At 36.3% G+C, this 24642-nt stretch overlaps 1 protein-coding gene across 1 annotated transcript in view; it reads left to right on the plus strand.

Annotated features, from left to right (window-relative positions):
- LOC123539959 (E3 ubiquitin-protein ligase UBR5-like) overlaps window positions 1–24642 on the plus strand; it is a 243411-nt gene that overhangs the window by 2336 nt on the left and 216433 nt on the right. Inside the window, exons 4-30 of the mRNA XM_053526796.1 lie at window positions 1834–1953; window positions 2469–2652; window positions 3430–3489; window positions 3820–4054; window positions 4201–4421; window positions 4769–4891; window positions 5164–5432; window positions 6179–6287; window positions 6956–7098; window positions 7414–7535; window positions 8210–8334; window positions 8746–8883; window positions 11025–11136; window positions 11397–11551; window positions 12168–12362; window positions 13234–13315; window positions 13950–14063; window positions 14521–14695; window positions 16162–16310; window positions 17126–17327; window positions 17774–18017; window positions 18620–18711; window positions 19208–19354; window positions 19888–20015; window positions 20648–20880; window positions 21429–21595; window positions 24014–24194. Of these exons, the coding sequence (XP_053382771.1) occupies window positions 1834–1953; window positions 2469–2652; window positions 3430–3489; window positions 3820–4054; window positions 4201–4421; window positions 4769–4891; window positions 5164–5432; window positions 6179–6287; window positions 6956–7098; window positions 7414–7535; window positions 8210–8334; window positions 8746–8883; window positions 11025–11136; window positions 11397–11551; window positions 12168–12362; window positions 13234–13315; window positions 13950–14063; window positions 14521–14695; window positions 16162–16310; window positions 17126–17327; window positions 17774–18017; window positions 18620–18711; window positions 19208–19354; window positions 19888–20015; window positions 20648–20880; window positions 21429–21595; window positions 24014–24194 (4225 nt within the window). The remainder of the gene's footprint in view (window positions 1–1833; window positions 1954–2468; window positions 2653–3429; window positions 3490–3819; window positions 4055–4200; window positions 4422–4768; window positions 4892–5163; window positions 5433–6178; window positions 6288–6955; window positions 7099–7413; window positions 7536–8209; window positions 8335–8745; window positions 8884–11024; window positions 11137–11396; window positions 11552–12167; window positions 12363–13233; window positions 13316–13949; window positions 14064–14520; window positions 14696–16161; window positions 16311–17125; window positions 17328–17773; window positions 18018–18619; window positions 18712–19207; window positions 19355–19887; window positions 20016–20647; window positions 20881–21428; window positions 21596–24013; window positions 24195–24642) is intronic.

The following is a 24642-nucleotide window of genomic DNA, read 5'->3' on the forward strand; positions in this document are numbered from 1 at the left end:
CTCAATAAAATTTTGGATGAGATCGATATTGGGTCATCTGGGGTGAAAAACTAGGTCACCAGGTCAGATCGGAGGAAAAGCTTGTTAACACTCTAGAGGTCACAATTTTGGCCCAATCTGAATGAAACTTGATCAGAATGTTACCCTCAATAAAATCTTGGACAAGTTCTGTATTGGGTCATCTGTGGTCAAAAACTAGGTCACCAGGTTAAATCAAAGGAATAGCTTGTTAACACTCTAGAGGTCACAATTTTGACCCAATCTTAATGAAACTTGGTCAGAATGTTACCCTTCAAAAAAATCTTGGAGGAGTTCGATATTGGTTATCTGGGATCAAAAACTAGGTCACCAGGTCAAATCAAAGGAAAAGCTTGTTAACACTGTAGAGGCCACATTTATGACTGTACCTTCAAGAAACTTGGTCAGAATATTAGTCTTGATGATCTCAATGTCCAGTTTGAATCTGGGTCATGTATAGTCAAAAACTAGGTCACTAGGTCAAGTCAATGGAAAAGCTAGTTAACACTCTAGAGGCCACATTTATGACCATATCTTATTGAAACTTAGTCAGAGTATTAATCTTAATGATCTATAGGTCAAGTTCAAATCTCGGTCCGGGGGGGGGGGGGGTCAAAAAGTAGGTCACTTGGTCAGTTCGAAGGAAAAGCTTCTTAACACTCTAAAGGCCACATTTAAGACTGTATATTAATGAAAGTTAGTCAGAATGTTAATCTTGATGATCTTTAGGTCAGGTTCGAATGTGGGTCATGTGGGGTCAAAAACTAGATCACCAGGTCAGATCAAAGGAAAAGCTAGTTAACACTTTAGAGGCCACATTTATGACCATATCTTAATGAAACTTGGTCAGAATGTTAATCTTGATGATCTTTAGGTCAGTAGGTCAGGTGAGCGATACAGGGCCTTCATGGCCCTCTTGTTTTTAACTACACAACATGTATCTTTAAGCTGGCAGGAAAGAGTAATAACAAGCAGAAGAGGTTAAACATCAATATTGACAATTCTTATGCTCATAAGTCAAACACTACAGAAACTTTTCTTCACTTGCAAAGAGTGATAGTAGGCTAAATGTTTTAAGTACGGAAAAAATAGTGAACATATGTGATCAGATTGACACATATTGTAAAATTTGATTTGTTGGAAAAGTAAGGTGGGACATTTATATGCAACAGGAACCCCATTGACGTATGTAGCATTACGAAAAGATATTTAGCCCATTCTTGTTTTATCTTGAGAAAATAAATAAGCCTGTCTGATTATCTCTGAAGAGTGTGCGCAATACTATGAAATTAGTCACAGGTTTGTTCTCCGTTTTCTCATGGCATATGTTCTCTGTGATGATTCAACAGTGTGCCTGTAGTCATTCATCAAGCTCCTTTGAATGTATCTGATTTATGTGTTGAAGTTGTCAGTAACATGCAGAGATGATAGAATAGGTCGGTACTGATACAAACATTGGGAACACTGGTTAATTTAACAAACTACCATTACATAACTTAACTGAAATATACTGTTGAAAAGACTGTGTTAAACCATATTTAGTTTGTAACAAACAAATTTAAGCTTGATTGTGAAGGAAGGGTCAAGCTTATTTGAACCTATCAAGACTGCTTCCTAGAAAAAGCCAGTACTGGTGTCATGATTATGAGAAGAGGTGGTCCTGACCCCAGCGAGGCTTGAACCCATGACCCACAACTTGAGTGGCTGTAAAACCTTATAAACCACTAGACCACAGCTCGCCAATTTAAACCATTTTTAATAAGCAAACAAACAAAAATGAAGAAGATACACATGTTCTGTATGTTTTATCTGCAGACCTACTAAAGCAGTGAAGACAGAGCGAGCTGGAGGCTCGAGATCAACAACCCATGTTGTCGACAGTCCACTTGTACTCGTCTCTGATGTCATGGGTGGAACTGCCGAACAACCTACTGCGTAAGTTTTTAAAGAATTCATTTTAACATGTGAGCCAGGAATTTATTTCTGTTTGTTTGTATATACATATATATGATTGCAGTATGTCAAGTGTAATTTGTACTACTGTTTAACACATATTTTAAAACTTCTCTTTGAAAAGAACACTTTATATAAAACTTGGTTTATTACTTAATGAAAATGTTATGAATAAAATATTCGAAAATTTTAAATATTATTTTGTCAGAAATTAAATCAAACAAATTAAATGAAAGGGAATTTGGAACTGACAAGTGTTTTTGAATAAATAATAATGTTTGAAACAGTCTTCATGTTTTTTTTTTCAACTCTGATGTTTCTGTCTTCACAACTTTGATAAGGATGTACATTTTGTATTGATTAAAATGTAAAGTAAATAGTGCAGGTAAAACAGTATTAAAAATTTTGACAAAAGGAAATATACAGTTCAGTAGCTAACGTAGTTTATGTGAAAAGATGAAAGTTTCACCTTCATTTTAATTTCTTTGTCTGTGTAGGCGTTGGAGCACTGTTGTTTCTGGATCTACAGCAACAGCATCTACAAGAAACAACAACACTACACAGGGGTACAGAACCATGCAGAGAACCGTACATGTGAACAGGGGGCGAAGATCAGGAGTCATTGTAGGGACACGACCTCTGGTTCCTGCTTCTGTCGTACCAGAAGAACTAATCAACCAGGTATATTTGAACATTCTTAGCACTATTTCAACAGCATTGAACTAAGAATAAGTCCTTATTACAATTATTACACCTCAGTAGCTAAGTGGTAAAGTATTTGCTTTGAGTTTTGAGGTTGTGGATTCCGCCACTAGCCGCATTGTATTAAAGACGCGAAAAGTGGTAGCAGCAGCTCCCTTGGATGGTGCTAGGAATTAAAAAGAAAAACTGACCTTGTCACTGATGGATACAATCAGGAATAAGGTGCTGAAAATGATTAGTACAAGTTGTAGAACATGTTTGACAATTTAAAATACATAAAATGATAAAAACTAACAAAATTCTCTGAACATGACATGAAGAGACATCTGTTAATCTCAGAAAAATTAATAAAGTCATATTGAGGGGACAGTCTTTTACAAAGTTTGTCTGATGTAAAATCTGAAGGTAGGATTTTTGTCAGACAGACTTGATAGAAAAAATCTGTATTAAATCCAGTATTGTTCTTGTTAATGCAAGCATCATATTCCAGTTGTGCATGTGTGTTTTGGTGTGTTACAACACCGCCCCCCCCACCCCCAAATCTTGAAGTTTGAATACATGTACAAATTTGCCTTTATTAATTCATCTATTTCTTCATTTATTTATTGTTCTGAAATGATTACTTTTCTAATTTCTAAGTAGTGTGCTTAAATCTTTTTTTTAAAAAAATCATCTGCTTTTAACGTTCTGTCAAGACGATATTTTCTGCCATGTATATGTTACAACACTATGCAATATGGTTGTGTATGATTGCAGTGCCAGGTTGTGTTACAAGGAAAGTCAAGAAATCTCATCATCAGGGAGCTGCAGAGAACAGTATGTTTAATTTCGTTCTAATTTTCTATAGAAGATGGATTATTCTTTAGTTTTTCAGCATTTCTTACAAATAATACTTAAATTTTTATATGAATTATTCCAAAGAACTCAGTGGGCATTGATAAGATTTTTTTTTAAAGATTATTGATACAGTGAAATAATGAAGTAACTATTTGACATTTTGTCTTGTAATTTGTTCATACATGTATCAATACAAAAAGACAACTACTTATTTACAAGAAGTTTATGACCTCTAAAATTATATTTCTTCAAGCATGTTTGGAAATAAGAAATTACTATTATCATTAATATTACACCTGTATTTTACAGAATTTAGATGTGAACCTTGCCGTCAATAACTTATTAAGTCGTGATGACGAAGGAGAAGGTGACGATGATGACAGTCAGGATTCATATGTTCCTGATGACCTAATCTCGCTTCTTGATAGTGGCATGCACCCAGACCACCCTAGCGTCATTATTGATGGGGATGCCATGTTTAGCGAGGACATGTTTGGCTACTCCTCAATTAGAAGTCGAGGTTCTGGAGCAAGATCAAGATTAGGTAAATTTTTTTTTTTTTAAGTTATTTAAAAAAAGTGTAAGATTTGTTGTGTTTTTCAGAACTGGAAACTATTGCTGTATGGAATTTGATAGAGAAGAATTTATATTGGCTGTCAATGTTGTAACACAGTTTTTGAAACTTTTCAGGTGAAAGGACAGACAGAGATGCCGATCGTGATAGGGAACGCGAGTCTATATTTAGAATCAGAGATAGGCGGAGATTAGACACAACATTGCGAGATGAAGCATTGAAGTCCCTGGAGCGGGACAAAGTGGAGGGATTTACAGCCGATATCACAAAGAAGTTGGCCAATCCAAATGCCAGTCCAGTACATCTTGGTGAAGACCTGCAGTATTGGGTGGAAAAGGTAAATGAATTATGTAGCTGACTTTGATATTGTAGGGATATTGTAGGGTTGGAGACTAAAAGACATGTTATACCTCGTACCAATATAGAGGGTGAATCACACAGTATCATTCTTAGATAGGAATATTGATTCATAAACCAGAGAGCAGTCTTTGAGTTTTTCTTGAAAATGCATTTCAGTTTGTTCAGTCTGTTATGGGATATAGATAGTCTCTTCACTCTTCAGAAGTTATTACATAGTTTCCACTGTCTTGTATTGAAATTAAAAATTTGGTTTATATGCAATACAAGAAGTAAAAATTACCTGATTTATTCATGCTACTAAAAAACTTGCATTAATTGTTCCAGGATGGAAACTGTCCAAGGTTTTCACATATTGCTGCCATGCATTCAGAGCTGGTTGCCGTTGGAACCAATGGTCAGCTATACAGTTGGAAATGGCATGACTTTGAACCATATAGACATCCAGAGGTGAGGCTGTAGAACAGTTAAACAATGTTCTATTTATTTTTTGTTGGTTTTTAATATATTCTTAATGTAATGAATTTACGTATAATCTAAATACAACAACATCTGTCTTTTCAAAGGGTTCCACTTTTATTGAAAATTGATATATCATGTTTGAGTGATTTCAAAATATACTTTGAACTGTGAGAAAAGATAATGTGTCAGCAGTTTGTTGCCTATCTGTTGGTTAGAAAATAGGACAAATTTGATTAACAGTAGCATTTAATACCTTTCAGAACCCAAACATACATCATCCTAAGACAATTGCCCTCGGTCTTCAGCATGAGAAAATCCAGGGTATATCTGCCTGTAGTGTTCGTGCGTCCGTCAGCACAGAATCAGACAAGGTGGCCACGTGGGTTGACGACACATTGAACATGGTAGCATCCAAGTTGGAGCACAGTGCACAGACGTTTCAGGAGTTTCTAACAGACAAGATTGCCAGCCTTCATACGTGTTCTCTCTATACCTGCGCTCGACTAGAGAGTGGCGCTTTATACTGGTGGTATGTTACAGCTATTTGCCCACAGTTTAGGTGAAATTATTTAGCATGCTCATTTCCACCAAGTTTGGCATAGAGTGTATGACACTGTAAAGTGGTAAAGTGGGTGAAAATAAGAATAAGCTGCTGGTAAAAAAGCAGGGAGGATGTTGTACCACTGTTTATTTTCACACTATCCATGTTTTATGACCACCTTTAATTCATGTGGTGGAGGTGGGGGGTGGGGGGAGTTGGCAGTTACTTGCGGAGAACAGGTTTGTACTGGTACAGAATCCAGGAACACTGGTTAGGTTAATTGCCAGCAGTTACATAGCTGAAATACTTTTGAAAAAACAGCGTTAAACCTAAAACAATGTGTTATGGATTTTTGAGAGAAAAAAGGTTTAGCCAAAGCTGTGTACGAATTGTTTAAGTCATAATTTGTTGAAATTTGACAGTATACTAAATGGGATAAACATTTGTTTCATGTATTTATAGTAATAACCAACACTCCATCTGTGAAGATGGGAAGTTGAAAAGTGGCCTTAATTTAAAATTGTGTAGATTAAAAACTGAACAAAAATCAACTGTCTATTAATAAATTTGAGAATTAATAGATCCAAGTAATCAGGGACTAAGTTTGTGCTTACGATCTTTTCAGTGTGTATAATGCATACTGTATTCTGTTTTTGATGTTTGATTAAAATGAAATTCCTGTAACCAAATTTGTATTCTGAAGAAAATAACTTATCAGAAAGTTTTCTATGTAGGGGTGCCATGCCATTTGCGCAGAGAAAGAAACTTTTAGAAAGGAATAGATCAAAGAAAAAGAAGAACAAGAACTCATCATCTCAGAGTGACATAAACACAGGATCATTGGTTAGTACTAACACACTATAAAACCCGGAATTTAACAAAAGTCAAATTCTGCTGTTAATATTTAAAAAAATGACTTGCTTTTGATTCTGTGAAATTGTACAAATATCAGCTTATTACACTCCTTATGTATCAGAGACCTGGAGGCGTATAATGTTTGAACTGTCTGTCCATTGGTCTGTCTGTCTTAACTTCCTTGTGTACTTCCTTGTGTACTCGACTCATCCTACAGTTTCCCTCCAATTGAAATGGAACTAGGGATACATCATCGACATAAGCAGATATACGCATGTTGTTGGGACTGGCGTGTCCGGTAATTATTTTTGGAATTATGGCCCCTTTTTGGATTTAGAAAAATTACTGCTTCATCAGAACAACGAGCTCTCAATCCAGTTGAAAGATTTGTATACATCATCAGCATCAGGTTGGCATGTAAGAATAACAGTAGTGCAGTCAGGTCATTATCTCTTTTTCAGACCTGTTTGTGAAGCACTTCTGACCAATCAGATCAGTGTGTTTCAGCTAGATATAGAATATTAAACATAAAATACTCATAAATTTTCTGTAGTGAATGAGTGCAAAGTGAGTGATGTGTAAGAATGGCAAGTTTCAAGATTTGTTTGAGTTCTCTCCGTGGAATAAATGAATCAATTCATGTGATATATTTGTAGGTTTGTTTACGGAACTCGCCAATGTTTCATGCTGGAGCTGTAGCATTTACGACAGTGGATGGTACGCCAAAAGTAGGGCAGCTACTGGAGTCGGCATGGTCCCTCAATGATACATGCAGATTCAAGATAAAACCAGTCCATGTGTAAGTATTTTAGTCACTTTCTCTTTCTAGCTCACTTATGTACAAGCGTGGTGTGCAAAGGTATTTCTTATACAACAAGAGGTCATATACACCAGTGTGCAGTTATATGCACTTGGCGATTAGCTCAGTCTTTCATAGCACGTAGCCTTAATTCTAAGCACCAGGTTAGGTAGATATTCAAGAAACTTTAAAATTTTGCTTCTTAGAAAATTTATATTCACTACATAAGTCCAGAAAATTAAAAATGGCATATATTCTGTGGAAGCTTTTGAGTCAATACCTAGTCATATTATTTTGATATTGGTTTTCTTACAGACCAGAAAGCAGACCTGAACGTGACTCATCCAGTGACTCGAAGCCAGACATGCCACCTCCACCATCTCCTGCATCATCTACATGCAGTGATCACAGTGGACCTGTACTTGTATCATCTAGAAGTAAGTTCAGGCTTGTTACAGAAAAAATATATTAACATGTCAATAGTGGAAGTATGCAGTATTAATTTAGATTTTTTAATAATTTAAAACTCACTACAGAATTTGCTTTTAGACATAACACTTGTTATTTTTCTATGCCCTAAGGGACAGAAAATGTTATGATGCCGGTGTCCTGTCTGTCTGTCCGTTAGCAATTTCACTTCTGCTCTGTAAACCTTGAACCTTTTGAAGGATTTCGAAGGAACTTGACACAAATGTTCACCACATTGTGACGACATGCAGCACGCATGCTTCAAATGGCTCAGTGTCACACTTAGGGGTCAAAAGTCATTCCTTTAGGCATATATTGCGCTGCATTGCAGTGCTCTTGTTTCACACTCGTTTTAAATTCTAAAGTTTCAGAGTTGCCAAACCCTTGTGTCAGTAAAACTACCAGAAATATTAAACATCTGAGTATAGATTATGTGCATCATAAAAAAAATGTTTTTCTTTTTGTAATATGTTACTTGCACTTAACAAGATCAATACACATTCTTGTATTATTAATTCTATAATCACTTAAAACTTATTCTCTTTTCTGGATCATAGTAAAAATGTTTGTGTTTCAAAGGTTAGTAGCACTTTTGACTGCTATGAGCTACAGAGCAGGTAAAAAATTCACAATTTGTTTCTAGAGAGAAAAAAGGCACCTACCCCCAGCAAGGAAATAGAAAAACAAAGAGATGAAGAAAGTTGGCCTTTGAAAGATGTTATATTTGTAGAAGATATAAAAACCGTTCCAGTTGGCAAAGTGTTAAAGGTAAGATTTCACTTTTAAATAGATTTAGTTTTTCAATAGCAGTCTCTCCTGTCGCTTTGACAACATCAAACAATATATTTTTGCCTTTTTCTCTCAAACTGCAACATGATGGTGCCTAATTTAATATGTCTTGTTAAAGTTAAGAAGAAAGTTGTATGTTGGTGATCAAGTTTGTTTTTATGTTTTAAAGAATTTATATGTAAGAGAGACAAATAATTATGGGCAATGAAAATTTATTTCTTAACTCTACTTTCAGTTTTACATGATATTCTATCCATTTATGTTTTCAAATTTTTTGAAAATGCTGTAAGAAATATACATTTTGTCTTCTTTTTTGGCATGTGTCTGAACTGCTGTTTTTAAAGTGTTTTTGTTGACATTCTGTTTATTTTGAAAGCACTGTATTTGTAGGTTGATGGTGCCTATGCGGCAGTGAAATTTCCTACAACTAAAGATGGCAGTTCACAAGAGCTGGGAACCACTACCTCAAAGGAGGACCCATCTAGTCTGCTGCAAGATTGTCGTCTGCTTCGAAAAGATGAACTCTCCGTAAGTATTGGATACTCAGTATGTAGTGCTTCTGTTAAGAGAGGCACAGTAGTAAGGGTGTAGAGGGTCAGACTCATGAGTTTGAGGTTGCTTGTTTGGATACCGCTGAGAACAGACTTTGACTGCAGCCTCAGTAATTCCTTTAAGGGTATGAAATCTGCATTCATTGAGCATTGGCAACTTAAGTTGTGACAGTTGTCATTACAATTTCTTTTAAAGTTATGGCTGCTTAAGCCTTGTAGAAGATAGGTCTGCTTTTTTCTACCATCATTAAAGCTATGAAATTAAGAAATGAAATGATTTTTTTCGGTGTTCATGCGAAATGAACGACAGAATAGGATCGGCAAATCATTGAATCATGTTAGCGATTCATGTTTAATTTGCTGATCCTATTCTGTCATTCATTTCGCATGAACACCGAAAAAATTTTTTTTTCATTTCTTATATTTACATTATATATCCTTGCCATTTGTAAACTATATAATATTATGAATTGCATATAATTTGTAGCATTTAGCATTAAAATCAGCTTCCCGGCCATTCTGTTCGCCAGACAGAACAACTGCGAGGTCAGCTTGTCAAAACAGCGGTCGGTTATCACTAACCGATGACGTAACTTTCGCGCCTTTCCTTTTGCTGTTCATACGAAATGAACGTCAAAAGTTTCAGTGGAAAAGAATAGGGCGAATGTAAATATTTGACCTTAGACTGAAAAGTAAGCAATTTAGTGTAATATGAATGTGTTAAGTTTAACACCCTTAGAGCAACACAGCTGGGATGATGCTTGGTTCTTGTGTAGAGGTTGTTAATCTCAAGAGGTTAAATCACTCTAAAATAGAAAGCATCTGCCTTTATGTGGAAGTATTAGCTTCTCAGTTTTTTAGCTCGACTATTCATAGAATAGTAGAGCTATTGGACTCGCCCATGCGTCGGCGTCGGCGTCGGCGTCTGCGTCCGCGTCCGCGTCCCGATTTGGTTAAGTTTTGTATGTAAGCTGGTATCTCAGCAACCACATGTGGTAATGGATTGAAACTTCACACACTTATTCACTGTGATAAACTGACTTACATTGCACAGGTCCCATAACTCTATTTTGCTTTTTTACAAAATTATGCCCCTTTTTCGACTTAGAAGTTTTTGGTTAAGGTTTTGTATGTAAGCTGGTATCTCAGTAACCACTTGTGGGAATGGATTGAAACTTCACACACTTATTCACTGTGATAAACTGACTTACATTGCACAGGTCCATAACTCTATTTTGCTTTTTTACAAAATTATGCCCCTTTTTCGACTTAGAATGTTTTGGTTAAGGTTTTGTATGTAAGCTGGTATCTCAGTACTCACTAATTGGAATGGATTGAAACTTCACACACTTGTTCACTGTCATGATCTGACATGCACAAAGCAGGTTCCATAACTCTATTTTGCTTTTTTACAAAATTATGCCCCTTTTTCGACTTAGAATTTTTTGGTTAAGGTTTTGTATGTAAGCTGGTATCTCAGTATCCACTAATGGGAAAGGATTGAAACTTCACACACTTGTTCACTGTCATGATATGACATGCAGTGCAAAGGGTCAATAACTCAACTTTGCATTTTACAAAATTATGCACCTTTTTAAACTTAGGAGTTTTGGGTTAAATTCTTATATGTAAGCTGGTATCTCAGTACCCTCTAATGGGAATGGATTGAAACTTCACACACTTGTCCACTGTCATGAGCTGATAAGCACTATGCAGGTTCCATAACCCTATTTTGCTTTTTTTAAATTATGCCCCTTTTTCGACTTTCGTATTCATTCAGTCGACAAGGCTGTTGAATAGTCGAGCGTTGCTGTCCTCCGACAGCTCTTGTTTTTAAAAATTGTAACACTTGCCCTTCATTGATATGGGTTCTAAACCTCACTTGCTGTGTAAAATTCTTCATGTGAGGAATCTGTCCAGCTGACTAAAGAAGGCCAGGGTTCTACTCAGGTACCCACCTTTGCCTAAAATAATACCTTTATGGGTACTTGGGGTCTTTCTACACTATTAAAAGTTGGAGAACTGTTGCCATATGACCAAGTTTGTTTTGGTGTGACTGTAAACCCAACATCAACATAGAAGTATAATATCTCATTCATTTCAACATTTATTTGACAGGTTGTGAAGAGTATGAGTGCACCAAGGTTACCAGACTGCTTCCAGAAGGTTCCCAAGAAAGTCACAATTGTAGAGAATGGACAGATACTGGCTGTAGCAGTAGACTGTGAAGGTTTGTAAAACCAGTCTATTTCTTTAGAAAATGATTTTAAAGGAACCAGTCTGAAAAATTAGGCAAATCCATACTTGATTGAAATGTTCTGCAAAATCACCAAATATGTTTGATGCCAGATTAAAGTTGTCGATCATCCTTATCAGTCTTATGTATCAGAAATATAGGTTATATAAACTTCTGTGTAAATGAAAGTGTCCAAAATTTTTGCCCCATCAATATTGTGTATCTGTTACATCAGAAAATTGATTTATCTCTAGGAATCCATGTCATAGCAAGATCAGGTGTGCGTCTGAACTACATTGTGTATAATCTTAGTTCAGGGAAGATAGAGCGAGATTCACCGTTCCCGACAGAGGCTCAGGCTTTCATGGGCAGTCACAGAAGTGAGATAACACTACATAATACTGGAGAGGTTTGTGTCTGTGCTGATTTTGTCAGGTAGAAAGAAAGATTCTGCAGTTTTAATGAGATTTTGATATAACAAGTGGTTGAAGGGATATTTTTGTGTGACATGAAAGGAGTTGTAGGGGGCATCAGTGACAGTTAGTTAAGGTCACTGCCTTAAAATCAAAACTTGCCTCTCAGTGCTGTTAGTTTGAAACCTCTCTTTGGGTGTAGAAGTCTTTAATTTGAGAGAGCCACCTATCTGGTGTACAGAAGGTTGCTGGTCCTACCCAGGTTCCCACCTGTGCCTGATACAATGCACGTGGAGTCTTCCTCCAGTATCAAGGGCCAGAAATTCACCATATCATTTAAAGTTGTCAGTGTGCTTAAAACCTAATGAAATAACAATTTTTATAAGGGATTGATAGCTTCATGGCCAGTCAGTTGCTAATTGCAAGTTAAATGTTTACAATAACTGTCAGTGTAAAGATATTTTATAGAGGATCTACCTATTTTGCATCTGTCTACTGTTTGCATTGGGCTAGAAATATGTTAATGCTAACATTTGACTGTGCAAAAAGAGAGCACAGATAACTTAACATGCAATAATGTATATGGTAATATCTTAAATGCAATTTTTGCAGGAATCATTTGTGCAGTTACGGGATGGCAATGGTGCTCTGTACCCATTTGCTAAGGATTGCTCAGAAGGAATCAAGGACCCTATGTGGTTGGACCTGCCCCCTGTCAGGTGTTTAGGGATTAGGACTCATTACCTGAGAGATGTGGTCACCTCTGCACAGAAAAACAGGGCTATGGTGTTAGTTCTTGCAATAGAAGTATGTACATTATTACAGGCTAGATAAAGAGACTTTCTTTACATTTTTTCATGTATGTTTATTTATATTGGATATTTATTGCACAAAAATGGTTTTGTTGATTTAAAAGTGTTAAGATTATGTTTAAAGGCTTACACAGTTGGATGCTTTTGTTACTTTGTTTGAGTAATAGAGTAGGTGTAATTGTTTTGCAGAACCAACATCATGTATATGTGTCTGTGATTAAAATCTAATTATATTTTTTACAAACTGTCATTGTTTTTAGGAGGCATATTAGTTTTCAACTGTCCATTCGTTAGTCATAACGTTAACTTTTTGCATGAAGGCACTTTACTCGCGAACCACTGCACCCAGGACATTCAAACTTCACATGCTGATAGTACTTATTGAGTACACGACCCTTACTGAGTTTGGGGTCACCAGGTCAAGGTCAAAGGTCAAGGCGATGCGGGGGCATTTGTCACCATTAGTGACAGCTCTTGTTGAGTTATGTGTTTTAATATCTGATTATACCACAGTCACACATACGGTGCGGATAGCTACGTTAAGCTATGGATAGAAACGTAGTAATCTGTATCGATCCGTACCTGAGCCGTACGGACTGGTACGGATTGATATGGGTTACTACTTAAAGGTACGGCTCAGGTACGGATCGATACGGATTACTACGTTTCTATCCGTGGCTGGACGTAGCTATCCGCGCCGTATGTGTGACTGGGGTATAACACAATACTTAAAAAATTGTGGTTTTGTCCAAGGCTATTTGACATTATTTATTTTCAGCAGTTGATTCCCAGTGAATATTTTCTAGCATTTTACTGGCAGTCTAAAGTCGAAACTTTATTTACCAATTATTCACTGTATGTTTCAGCACCAGACGTTGATCCCACATATACTGAGATGTGATGTAGACAAAGTGAAAACTGTCCTTGCTGCGTTGGAACTGGATTCAAGTAAATTTATATTATATTACTGTTTATATCCCCCTCCCCTCCCTCCCCCTAGCCCTCCCCTGGTGGTCCTAAAGTCACAAAGCATTGTAGGATAGTTATTCAGCATGTGCAGTTGTGTACAAGGGGTTTTGTTTGGGATTTCACCTGTGTGACCAGAGTTATTGCCCTTAACAGTCAAAAATATGTCTTTTAGTCTTGCATGACAGCAAGCAACATTTATGCATGCAGTGACAGAAGTGGTGGCACTAGTTTCCAATGGATATGTCTTGTTCAAAAATACTTCAGGAACGTATTTTGGTCAGTTTACCAAATCTGTATTCCTTGATCACTTGCTGTTATTTTATGTTATCCATGAGTAAGTGACAACTTCTCCACATGAATCATAGGTAGAAGTAGATGAGCTGAGATGTAATGTCTTGAGTAAGCCATTTTAGAAAAACATACATCTTGTCTAGGGTTCAAACATAGCACTTCCTAGTTGGAAGTTACGGTTTAACTTACTGAGCTAACTGGGTAGGGTTTTTATCATATTATAATAGTTAAGTTTAACGTTGATGGTCTTTTGTGTTAAAAAAACAAAAGGGGATTCATTTGTAACCTTTCTGTAAGCATCTTCTATTGTCTGTCTCCATAGGTAACCAGAAAGTGGTACAAGAGCTGCTACAAGAACATTGTGATGGTAACAGGAATATCTTGCATACGTGTGTAGCCATGTCAGTGCCTACATCTAACAAGGAAAATGAGAGAAGTATGCAGTTTTGATTCTTTTGGTATAGTTGCAGTAAAAAAATGCTGAAAGAGGAAATCTAGTAATTGTAACTGATTTCTTGAGTACTTGTCAAGACTATTGGAATGGTCCTTTTTGACCAAACTTTGAAAAAAATATTTTTATTTAAGAATGAAAAATGCTGGTGCAAGTTGGAAAAAGATCAAAATCTGCATCATTTTATCAAAATTTGCAATGAGAAGGGGACCCATAGGGATCTGATTAAAAGCTAATGTTTAGGTGTTTGTACTGTCTCTTTGGAATAAAATAAAAGAGTTAATGTGGGGTAGTTATACCATACAGTGAGATAGTATTACTTACATTAAATTGTATAGCATTTGTATGTTCAAAAAAATTTAGAGCTTGTATTCAAATATGGGAATACATAGAACTTAGGAACATATTGGTAAAAGTAATGATATTGTACTTATTTTTCCAGCTGATCCTCCAGTAGGTCCAAGCAGTACAACAGCTGTGACGAGTACATCAAGTGGTTACACGTCCACACTAGAGGTGATGAATGCAGTTACAAGTGCTGTAGATGCATTAACTGCTATACAGTCATCCAGAGGAGGTCCTAGCACGGGACCCAGTGCTGACACTTCAGGCAGAGGGTAGGTTCATTTGTTCTCTAGTCTTCACTATAAGGATAAGTGTCTAATGTAGCTGATTTAAGATCTTTTTTTTTTGCCACACCTCATTTTGCATTCAAGCCCTGCTTTTATTTGAGGAAGCCAACCATTTGGTTTGCCTAAAGTAATGCTCAGAGGGGCATTTTTAGCTCATCTGATTTTTTGAAAAAAAGTGATGAGTTATTGTCATCACTTGAGCGGTTGTCGGCGTCGGCGTCGGCGTCGGCGTCTGCGTCGGCGTTGCCTGGTTAAGTTTTATGTTTAGGTCAGCTTTTCTCCTAAACTATCAAAGCTATTGCTTTGAAACTTGGAATACTTGTTCACCATCATAAGCTGACCCTGTATAGCAAGAAACATAACTCCATCTTGCTTTTTGCAAGATTTATGGCCCCTTTTGTACTTAGAAAATATCAGATTTCTTGGTTAAGTTTTATGTTTAGGTCAACTTTTCTCCTAAACTATCAAAGCTATTGCTTTGAAACTTGGAATACTTGTTCACCATCATAAGCAGACCCTGTACATCAAGAAACATAACTCCATCTTGCTTTTTGCAAGATTTATTGCCCCTTTTGGACTTAGAAAATCAGTTTTCTTGGTTAAGTTTTATGTTTAGGTCAGCTTTTATCCTAAACTATCAAAGCTATTGCTTTAAAACTTGCAACACTTGTTCACCATCATAAGTTGACCCTGTATAGCAAGAAACATAACTCCGTCCTGCTTTTTGCAAGATTTATGGCCCCTTTTGGACTTAGAAAATATCAGATTTCTTGGTTAAGTTTTATGTTTAGGTCAACTTTTTCTCTTAAACTATCAAAGCTATTGCTTTGAAACTTGCAACACTTGTTCACCATCATAAGCTGACCCTGTACAGCAAGCAACATAACTCCATCCTGCTTTTTGCAATACTTATTGCCCCTTTTGGACTTAGAAAATCATTTTCTTGGTTGAGTATTATGTTTAAGTCAACTTTTCTCATAAACTATCAAAGCTATTGCTTTAAAACTTGCAACAGTTTTTCACCATCATAAGTGGACACTGTACATCAAGAAACATAACTCTATCCTGCTTTTTGCAAGAATGATGGCCCTTTTTAGACTTAGAAAATCATGGGTAGGACAATATTTCTATTACACAAAAAAAATCAGATGAGCGTCAGCACCCGCAAGGCGGTGCTCTTGTTGGAATATGTCTTCCATTGATAAAACTGGAAAGACATCCTATGCCCAGAACAGTGTGGATGTGGCTTATAACCCAGCAAAAGAAACAATCTTGTGAGGAATTCATTCATTAAATTGTCTTGCAGAAGGGTAATCATTCCACCATTATGGTCACAAATGTGTAAGTAAAATAGTTTACTTAGAAATTTAAGATATATGTAATTGTATTAAATCATGTAGTTAGTTGTATTACAATTAGAGTATTCTGTAAGACAATGTTTTCTTTAACAGTGTTAGTCTAAGAGAAATGATGAGACGAGCTTCATCTGCTGCACGTGCTGTCAGTGGTCTGGATGTACGTGAGCCTGAGGAAGGTATGGCAATACCCACACTGAGCTGGCCACCAGATCCTCCCAGTTACGAGTCTGTTATTCGTCAAGGTATGTTTAAAGCTACTTTCCACAGAACAGTTAAATTTTGTTACAGAAAAAAATTGTTCTACCTGGTCAAATAATTTTGTTTTCAATATTGAAGCAGTGAAAATTATTTAGCATACTTTCAAAGATTTCGATGGAAAATACTATGAAACCATTAACTGTCGTTGACAACACAAGCAATTTTAAAAATAGCTCATTTAAGCTCGGGGACATGTGTAGACATCTATGTCAGAATGTAAACAATTTTAAATGTCGGGCAGTAAGAAACTGAGACAGATATGATTAACCATTATTTGAAAAAATGATTAAAACTTCATAAACCAAAACAGAAGTTATGGTCAAAATTTGTTTACATCTGGGGATTCATTTAATGTATCTAAAAGCCGTTAAAAATACTATACTTTAAATTTTTTGTCCTAAAAATAGGTTTCAGTACTCCATGAAAAATATGTGAAGATAAAGTAACAAAGTGGAATTTAAAAATAGTTGATACTTGCATAGTTTGAAATCATAAATAAAATATATAAATGCTTTCAATTCGATGGAATGTAACTTCGATATAAGTATTTTACAAGGGAACCTTAGATAAGGTTTAGCTGATAGTTGTATAAGGTAATATTGCAAATTTACTAAGAAATAAGCACACCTAAGGGCATTGCAGTTCAGAAGGCAGCATGTAAAAGTTATTATAATACTGGCTCAACAAAGTGATAAGCATTGATGTAAGAGTATAACAGTATTAAAACTGCCAGTACAGGTGCAGTGCAATATAAGTGTAAGGGCTGAGGAATGTGACATGCCTTGTAATTTTAACACAGATCTAGATAAGCCCAGCCTCAGTGGTCAGTCCTCGAGCGGTCAGTCAACCTCTATTCCTCTTCCTGCAGAGTTCAGTACCATCAACATACCTGCCGTTAAATTGGACGAGAAAGAGAGACCAAATGCTGCGCTACAGATACTCAAGTGTTTATGCGAGTCAAATGTCCTGAAACCGCATTTGAGAGATCTTTTAGCGGCAAAGTAAGTGAACATCAGAAATTAATATCTGTTGAGGCGATGTGAAAAGGATTCTTATCAGTGACAGTATTGTTATATTTTCTGTCTTATAGGATTATGGAGTCCATTTAGTTAATACGTGCGTTAGAATTCTGCTTAAGCCAGGGCACGGAGCCATGAGGATTGTTACATATTCCATTACCTGTCATGAACAGATTGTTCAACAGAGTCAGATACTACTATGATTCCATAGGCCCTTCTTATAAATTTATAATACTTTATATCTTATGCATTAATACTAAGTTTAAGCAAAATTTTAAGTGCTATCACCATTCCGTTTTAGTTTTAAAGAGTATTTGGAAAAGGATCAAAGTTTAAGACTTTTATGACAATTTTGTACATATAAGCGTTGTTAACAGTAAAAAAAAAACATGTATGATAACCATAATGTTTGTTTCCTCTTTCCTCAGGAATGCAGAAGGCTGTACACCTTTCATGCAGGCGGTCAAGGGTCGAGCATACATGGCAGCAATGACATTGCTGGACACTGTCAAGCGTGCCGGCACGTCTAAAGACAGCACAGAGGTGGATAAAGCCACTATGATGAGCATGTTATACCCCACTGGTTCCAGTCTGGATAACTCTCCACTTCATGTTCTCTGCTGTAATGATACATGTAGTTTTACCTGGACAGGGGCAGAGCATATAAATCAGGTATACACCGTATATCCCTACTACATGTTTCTTTCTGTAATTAAACATGTACAAGTTATGCAGCCAGTATTAAAGACACATCTGAAAAGCAAATACCTTCTTGTAATGTTAGATATTTTTATTCCATATACTATGATATAGATCGGTTTCTTACTAAATGAATCTCTGCAGAGCAACAACTGTACCTTAATGACCAAATTTAAGTCTTCCCATTGATGTTGCTATACAATTGCATTGTAGTTTTTCCTGGACAGAATAACTTTAATAAGGGTATAGAATTGTAGGGTATAAAAATAACTTTTCCTAATTAGAGAATTTTCAGATATAAGGTTGAATTTAGTATGTTTGATAAATCATCTTTGTAAAATTTTTGATAGATTTTGCAGCATTTTATTCTGCTGTGTTGCTCGATGGTTCAAACACTTGTAAATGGCCAAATAGCTAAGCGTATTTTGTTCTCAAATTGAAAACTACAGTCAGTGTTGAGTGATACTCTTACTTTGTTCAAGGCAAAATTTAATTATCCAGTTAGTTCGTTTGTTGTAGATTTTCCTTAATAGTTTATTATATACAGCAAAAAAAAATGGACATTTGTTTTTCAGGATATATTTGAGTGTCGTACATGTGGACTGCTGGGCTCGCTGTGTTGCTGCACAGAATGTGCACGGGTCTGTCACAAAGGACATGATTGCAAGTATGTAGCTAGAGTTTTGGGTATATGATCAGATTATTGTTGTGGCGAATTTGGCCAAAGAGACTTATGAACATAACATAAATTGCAATTCTAGACTTGTACAATTATTTTTTTCTTGCATATTGCAAGCAGTTAAAAAAAAGAGGGAGAAGTTACATTTAAAGTAGCTCTGTATGTGTATGAAAGATAACGTACAGTCAAGTCCATATTATTTTGAAAAATGTAAGTAATGGAAATTTTGCTGGCTAGTTATTGGTTTAGTTGCTGATGTGTATTGCACATTTTTGTTAACAAGGGTTTATTTTTTGGCAGCTGCCCTTAAGCCTCAAAAATATGTTACCTCAGATATTGTTATTGTAACTTGAATGTCAGTATCATGTTTCAGCTGTTAATGGTTTCATTAGTTTTGACCGAAAACTGTACCAGAAAAAACTCAAATATTTTAGGAAGAACTGAAACTGAAATGAGTGAAGTATTATTTTACGTTATACTCCAGACTGAAGCGTACATCTCCGACTGCGTATTGTGACTGTTGGGAGAAATGCAAATGTAAAGCTCTGATTGCTGGACAACAGGGACCCAGACTTGATCTTCTCAACAGACTTCTCATAGAAACAGATCTGGTTACTCTTGCAAACAGCAGGTAAGTGTAATAGTATGCTAATCATGTAGTGGGTTAAAAATGAAAGGAGGGGGCATCCGTTGCTGAATGGCTTTCGTCGCTGACTACAAATCATTTTCCCCTCACTATTGTGGGTCCAAAATCTAAGGGTGTAGAATTTTTTTCATATGAGGAAGCTGCACAATTTACTTGAGGAATGACAATGGTTCTATCCAGGTACCTGTCCATACCAGAAATACTAGGGTGTTCCTGCACCATTAAAGGCTTGAAAGTTGCCACATGACATATTATGAGGAAAGGATTTCTTTTCTGATGTTAAAAGAAATTCATGCTTGTGTGCTTTTTCTGCAGAAATACTGATTTTACATGGTGCCGATTTATGATCTGTATATCGTGCTGAAACCTTGGGATCAGAGTCCAAAAAAGAAATAATGAAACTGAGGTAATGGAGACCATTCTAGCAGTTTCTAAGCACAGTCATCATATTAAACAGCCACAAGATTGAAATGGGTGTCATTGGTTCAGTTCTTCATTACAATCTGTTTATTTTATAGGGGAGAGAACATTTTGCTGTTCCTGGTTCAGACAGTTGGACGTCAGTTAGTAGAACAGCGTCAGTACAGACCGAACAGATCCAGGGTCACATCTGCTGTGCCGAGGAAAGCTCCAAATAATGATCTAGGTTTGTATTCAGTAAAATCTAAAAAATTGTCTATTTTTAAGTGAAGTCCCCATTAATCTAGTGCTGGTCAAGACATGGTAAGTGTCTCTACCAGATTCATTAGTTAGCTCAACACTGATTATGTTGAACAATTCATAATGTAGCAGGGAAAAAGTCCCACAAACTGCTTGATTGGAAAGTGATTAACTGTCCTGTACAAATTTCATCATAAATTTCATTGTTGTGACCAGAACTGCTATTTTGCTGGGACATGAATTCATGGAACTAAAATTTAAAAATCAAATAATCTGTGATTCAACTTCAAAGATTTTAGGCTCTAAAATACAATTTCCCAAGAATATTATCCATAGGTATGTGATAACAGGGGTGTTTTGTAATTTTATCATGGCTGGATTAGGCTTTCATTAAGAAACAAGTAAAGCATGCTAAAGAAATTTGAAAAACTAGTTATACAAAATTCATCATTTATTACAGCAAGTGCACTTAAAACTTAGTGTTGACAAATTTCATGAAAGAAAGAAAAGTAAGAGTGAATATAAGAAAGAGAAAATATCAGAATATATTATGTAAAGTCATTTGTTTCATTTTGTTCAACGATCTGTTTAAAGAGCAGAACTGGTTTACATTTGTAGATGTAGAAATGCCTGAACATGACCTGGAGCCACCGAGGTTCAGTCGTAGAGCTCTAGAGAGGATCCTCAATGACTGGACGGCAGTTAAGGCAATGTTACTGAGTGGCATGCGCAACAAGAGAGGCACCAACCCAGATGTCGTGTACGAGGAACAGCTTTACCTAGAAAGCCAGAGTGGAACAGCCAGACTGGACAAGTTTACTCACTGCCTGCTTGTGAAATGTAGTGTTGAGGTGAGTGGTTATGCCTCTGTTCTGTTATTTTCAATTTAAGATTTTGTCATGTGTTATGAATTTAGATTTGACTTTTTTTATTTTAGCTTTTTTTAGCTATTTAAAATTAGATAAAATCAATTTAGCTCAATAGAGTTAGATTATCAGTATGTGTTAAGCTGATCCCAAGGAGAATAACTGTTTTCAGTGCAGAGTTGTCAAACTTGATTTAGGGAAGATCAGTCATCATGCAGCTGGTTTTCAAAAAGATACATGTAGATCTATTATTAAGCTCTTTAAGTCCAGTCTAACTAAGTTAGCTAGCCGTCAAGAAAAATAAACTGTATCAGACCCAAACTATTTACTTACCACAGAAATGGTGGAAGCTAGCTTCAGAATTAAGCGTTTTCGTTCATTTAATATCTCGCTACTGCATAAGGAACATAAGGTTAAGTGGTGGAATTCCTAGCACCACTGTCGGGCATCATTACAGGTGCAAGTGAGCACCTGGTTTAAGCACTATCAGAATAAAGAACTTCTCAAATAAATTGTCTTTCTTTCTCTTGTAGATGCTGGACACATTGTTAACCACACTGATCAGAGAAATGAGAAATGAAACCACTGAAGGCAGGAAAGCTGAGGCTAAGATGGTAGCTCGGAGATTTATCCGCTCAGTTGCCAGAATATTTGTAGTTCTCAATGTTGAGATGACCCCTAACTCTGGCAAAAAGAAAAGGTATTCATACTGAGCTTGATATTCCTTGCATGGCACTAAAGAACTAAAACCTAGCCTTTGGTCTGTTATTTCTAGTGTTTACCACCAGCTTATTTGTTTGCATTTAGTGCTTGTAATATCAGTTAAGAATATCAGGGCTTCCCCTGCTGTTTCTCATTGCCACAATCTTATTTGTGAGACAATTTAAATTGAAACCGCAAATGGATGGTAGCAGAACAAAGTCTGAAAATCCAATGCCCGCTGAAGAAAGTAACATTACATTGGCAGAGAAATTTGCAGATTTCTTTTTGAGCAAAATTGAAAAGATCCGTGAATCACTTGGAAATTATGAAAGTTACGTACCAGAAAAAGGGATGTTCCACGTTTTGAGGTTTTCAGAGATCTAAGTGAAGCAGAAGTGGAAAAATTGATAAATGAACTTCAAACCAAATCCTGTGAGCTTGATAAACTACCCACAAAAATACTAAAGATGCATCTCAATGAATTGGTCCCTTTAATAACTGACTTGGTTAATTTGTCATTACGTCAAGGGATTTTTCCATCGAAGTGGAAACATGCGATAGTCAGGCCTTTGTTGAAGAAGGTCAGACTCGAACTTGTGCTATCCAATTATCGTCCTGTGAGCAATTTGCCATTTCTATCGAAACTTATAGAGAAGGCAGCTCTTTCCTTATTAAATAAACATGCTAGTGAATACCATCTTCTTCCCAAGAATCAGTCAGCGTATAGACGCTTTCACTCATGCGAAACGGCTTTACTCCGATTAACCAGTGACTTGTTGGAAGGCTTGGAAAATCAGGAGGTCAGTGCTCTAATTGCACTGGATCTGAGTGCCGCCTTTGACACTGTTGACCACGATATTTTAGTGCAAGTGTTACACTCTCAGTATGGGCTATGTGGTACAGCTCTCAACTGGATTGACTCTTATCTTAGGCCACGCAGTTGTAGTGTAAGTGTAGAAACTGCTGTTTCAACTCCACGCCCATTACAATGTAGCGTTCCCCAGGGTAGCTGTTAAGGCCCCTGGCTCTATCTCACTTACGCAGGAACTCTATTTAATGTCATTCCCCAGTCAATATCTGTGTATGGGTTTGCTGATGACCATATTGCCAACAAACGCTTTCGACCAACTTCAGTTGAAAATGAGAAACAGGCTATTCAAGAACTTTAAACTGTGCATTCACCATTGATATCTGGATGAAACAAAACAAACTTAAAATGAATACGTCAAAAACCGAATTCATCTTATTCGGTAGTAGACAGCAACTTCACAAATGTTCAATAACAGAAATTGACATTGCTGGTGACAAAATCAAATCAGTACATTGTATAAGGTACCTAGGGGCATTCTTAGATGAAAATCTTAGTTTTAAGGATCATGTCAAGGGAAAATGTCAAACCGCAATGGTTAATTACCTTAGAATCAAAAATATTAGAAAATACCTTACTAAAGAGGCTACTGAAATTCTGGTATTATCACTGGTCATTTCACATATAGATTATTGCAATGCAATATTGTATGGTATTCCTCACTGTGAAATTCAGAAAATGCAAAGGATACAAAACATGTGTGCCAAACTCGTTTTAAGACTCAGCAAGTACGACAGTTCAAAACAAGCTTTGTTCCAACTACATTGGCTTCCTATCAAAGCTAGAATTGAATTTAAGATTTTAACTGTCATGTTTAATTGTTCAATCGGCCAAGCTCCATCTTACTTGACTGAATTATTATCGGAACAAGCACCAAAACGTAGTTTAAGGTCTTCAGACTCTGTTACAGGTTGTTACGAGGTACCATTTAACAAACGTAAAACATTCGGCGACAGAAGTTTTCAAACTGTAGGGCCGAAACTATGGAACAAACTATCAGTAGAAGTGAGAAATTCTGATTCTGTAGACACTTTCAAGAAAAAGCTCAAAACACTGTTTTTTAAACGCTTTGAATCATGGTTCTGATTATTTCTCTGTTGGTGGACTGAATATGGTAGAGACGCTGAGTATACTCTACTATGTAGTGTGATCAACGTATGCTTTATACGCAATGTTGTAATTTGCACTGTACAGTAATTTTGTCAAATATGTCGTGTTTCATGTTGTTTGATACCATTATGTATATAATTTATCATGATTTTTCTTTTTTTTTAATTTAATATACAACGCCAGTGAATATACTATGTGTAAAATTAGGCGTTTAATCAAATAAAGCAGTTTCAGTTTCAGTTTTCAGAAAATAGTAAATTTTAAGAATTTGATGGTAGTATTACATTATGCTGCATTCAGATTATAAATGGTCAAAGGAGCAATTGATAGCGTAGGAAATTTAGATCTGTTATATCATTTTGATTTGTATGAACTTTTTTCCCTATTATAATTATATGTAAGCGTGAGAATTATAAACAGTCTTTGTATCAATTTCAGTCCGGGTATACCATCATGTCAACCATTGGTAAAGTGTAAAAGAGCTTTCCAAGCCCTGATCAACATTGCAGTGGAGGAGCTATGTGAGATAGCAAACTCCCTGATAGCTCCTGTACGGCTAGGAGCAGCTAGGCCCACAGCTCCATTTTCTCTGGTTGCTGCTAATGTGGAAGCTGTCCAGGTATTATATGATTTTTTTTACGTCACTTCATATAGAGATTTTTCATTTCTGGGAATAGAGGTTGTCTGAAGTGTGATGGTTTTAGACAAAGTTCATATTGGAAATGGGCAGCGAAACACTCTTTGGTTTCTTGTGCTTCTATAAATGCTGAATGGGGACATCTTTGGCAGAGTTGTTATGGTTGCCAACTTTAAATCACTTAATTGCCCCTCAACAAAAGGGTTCGAAACATGGATTTGATGGTTAAATTTGTTATATGAGAAAGCTGTCCAACAGGCTTATAGAATATAGGAGGTTCTACCCAGGTGCCAGCCTTTACCTGAAATACCTGCGGAGGTGTAAGAGATGTATGTTTTCATTGGCTAGCACTGTTCTGTCTGCATTGTACTAGCAAGAGTAATAATTCTGCTTTTTACCCAATGTTGAATAAATTCTCGGTTTAACTTAA

The sequence above is a fragment of the Mercenaria mercenaria genome, chromosome 16 (genome assembly GCF_021730395.1).
Source record: "Mercenaria mercenaria strain notata chromosome 16, MADL_Memer_1, whole genome shotgun sequence".
Taxonomy (NCBI): domain Eukaryota; kingdom Metazoa; phylum Mollusca; class Bivalvia; order Venerida; family Veneridae; genus Mercenaria; species Mercenaria mercenaria.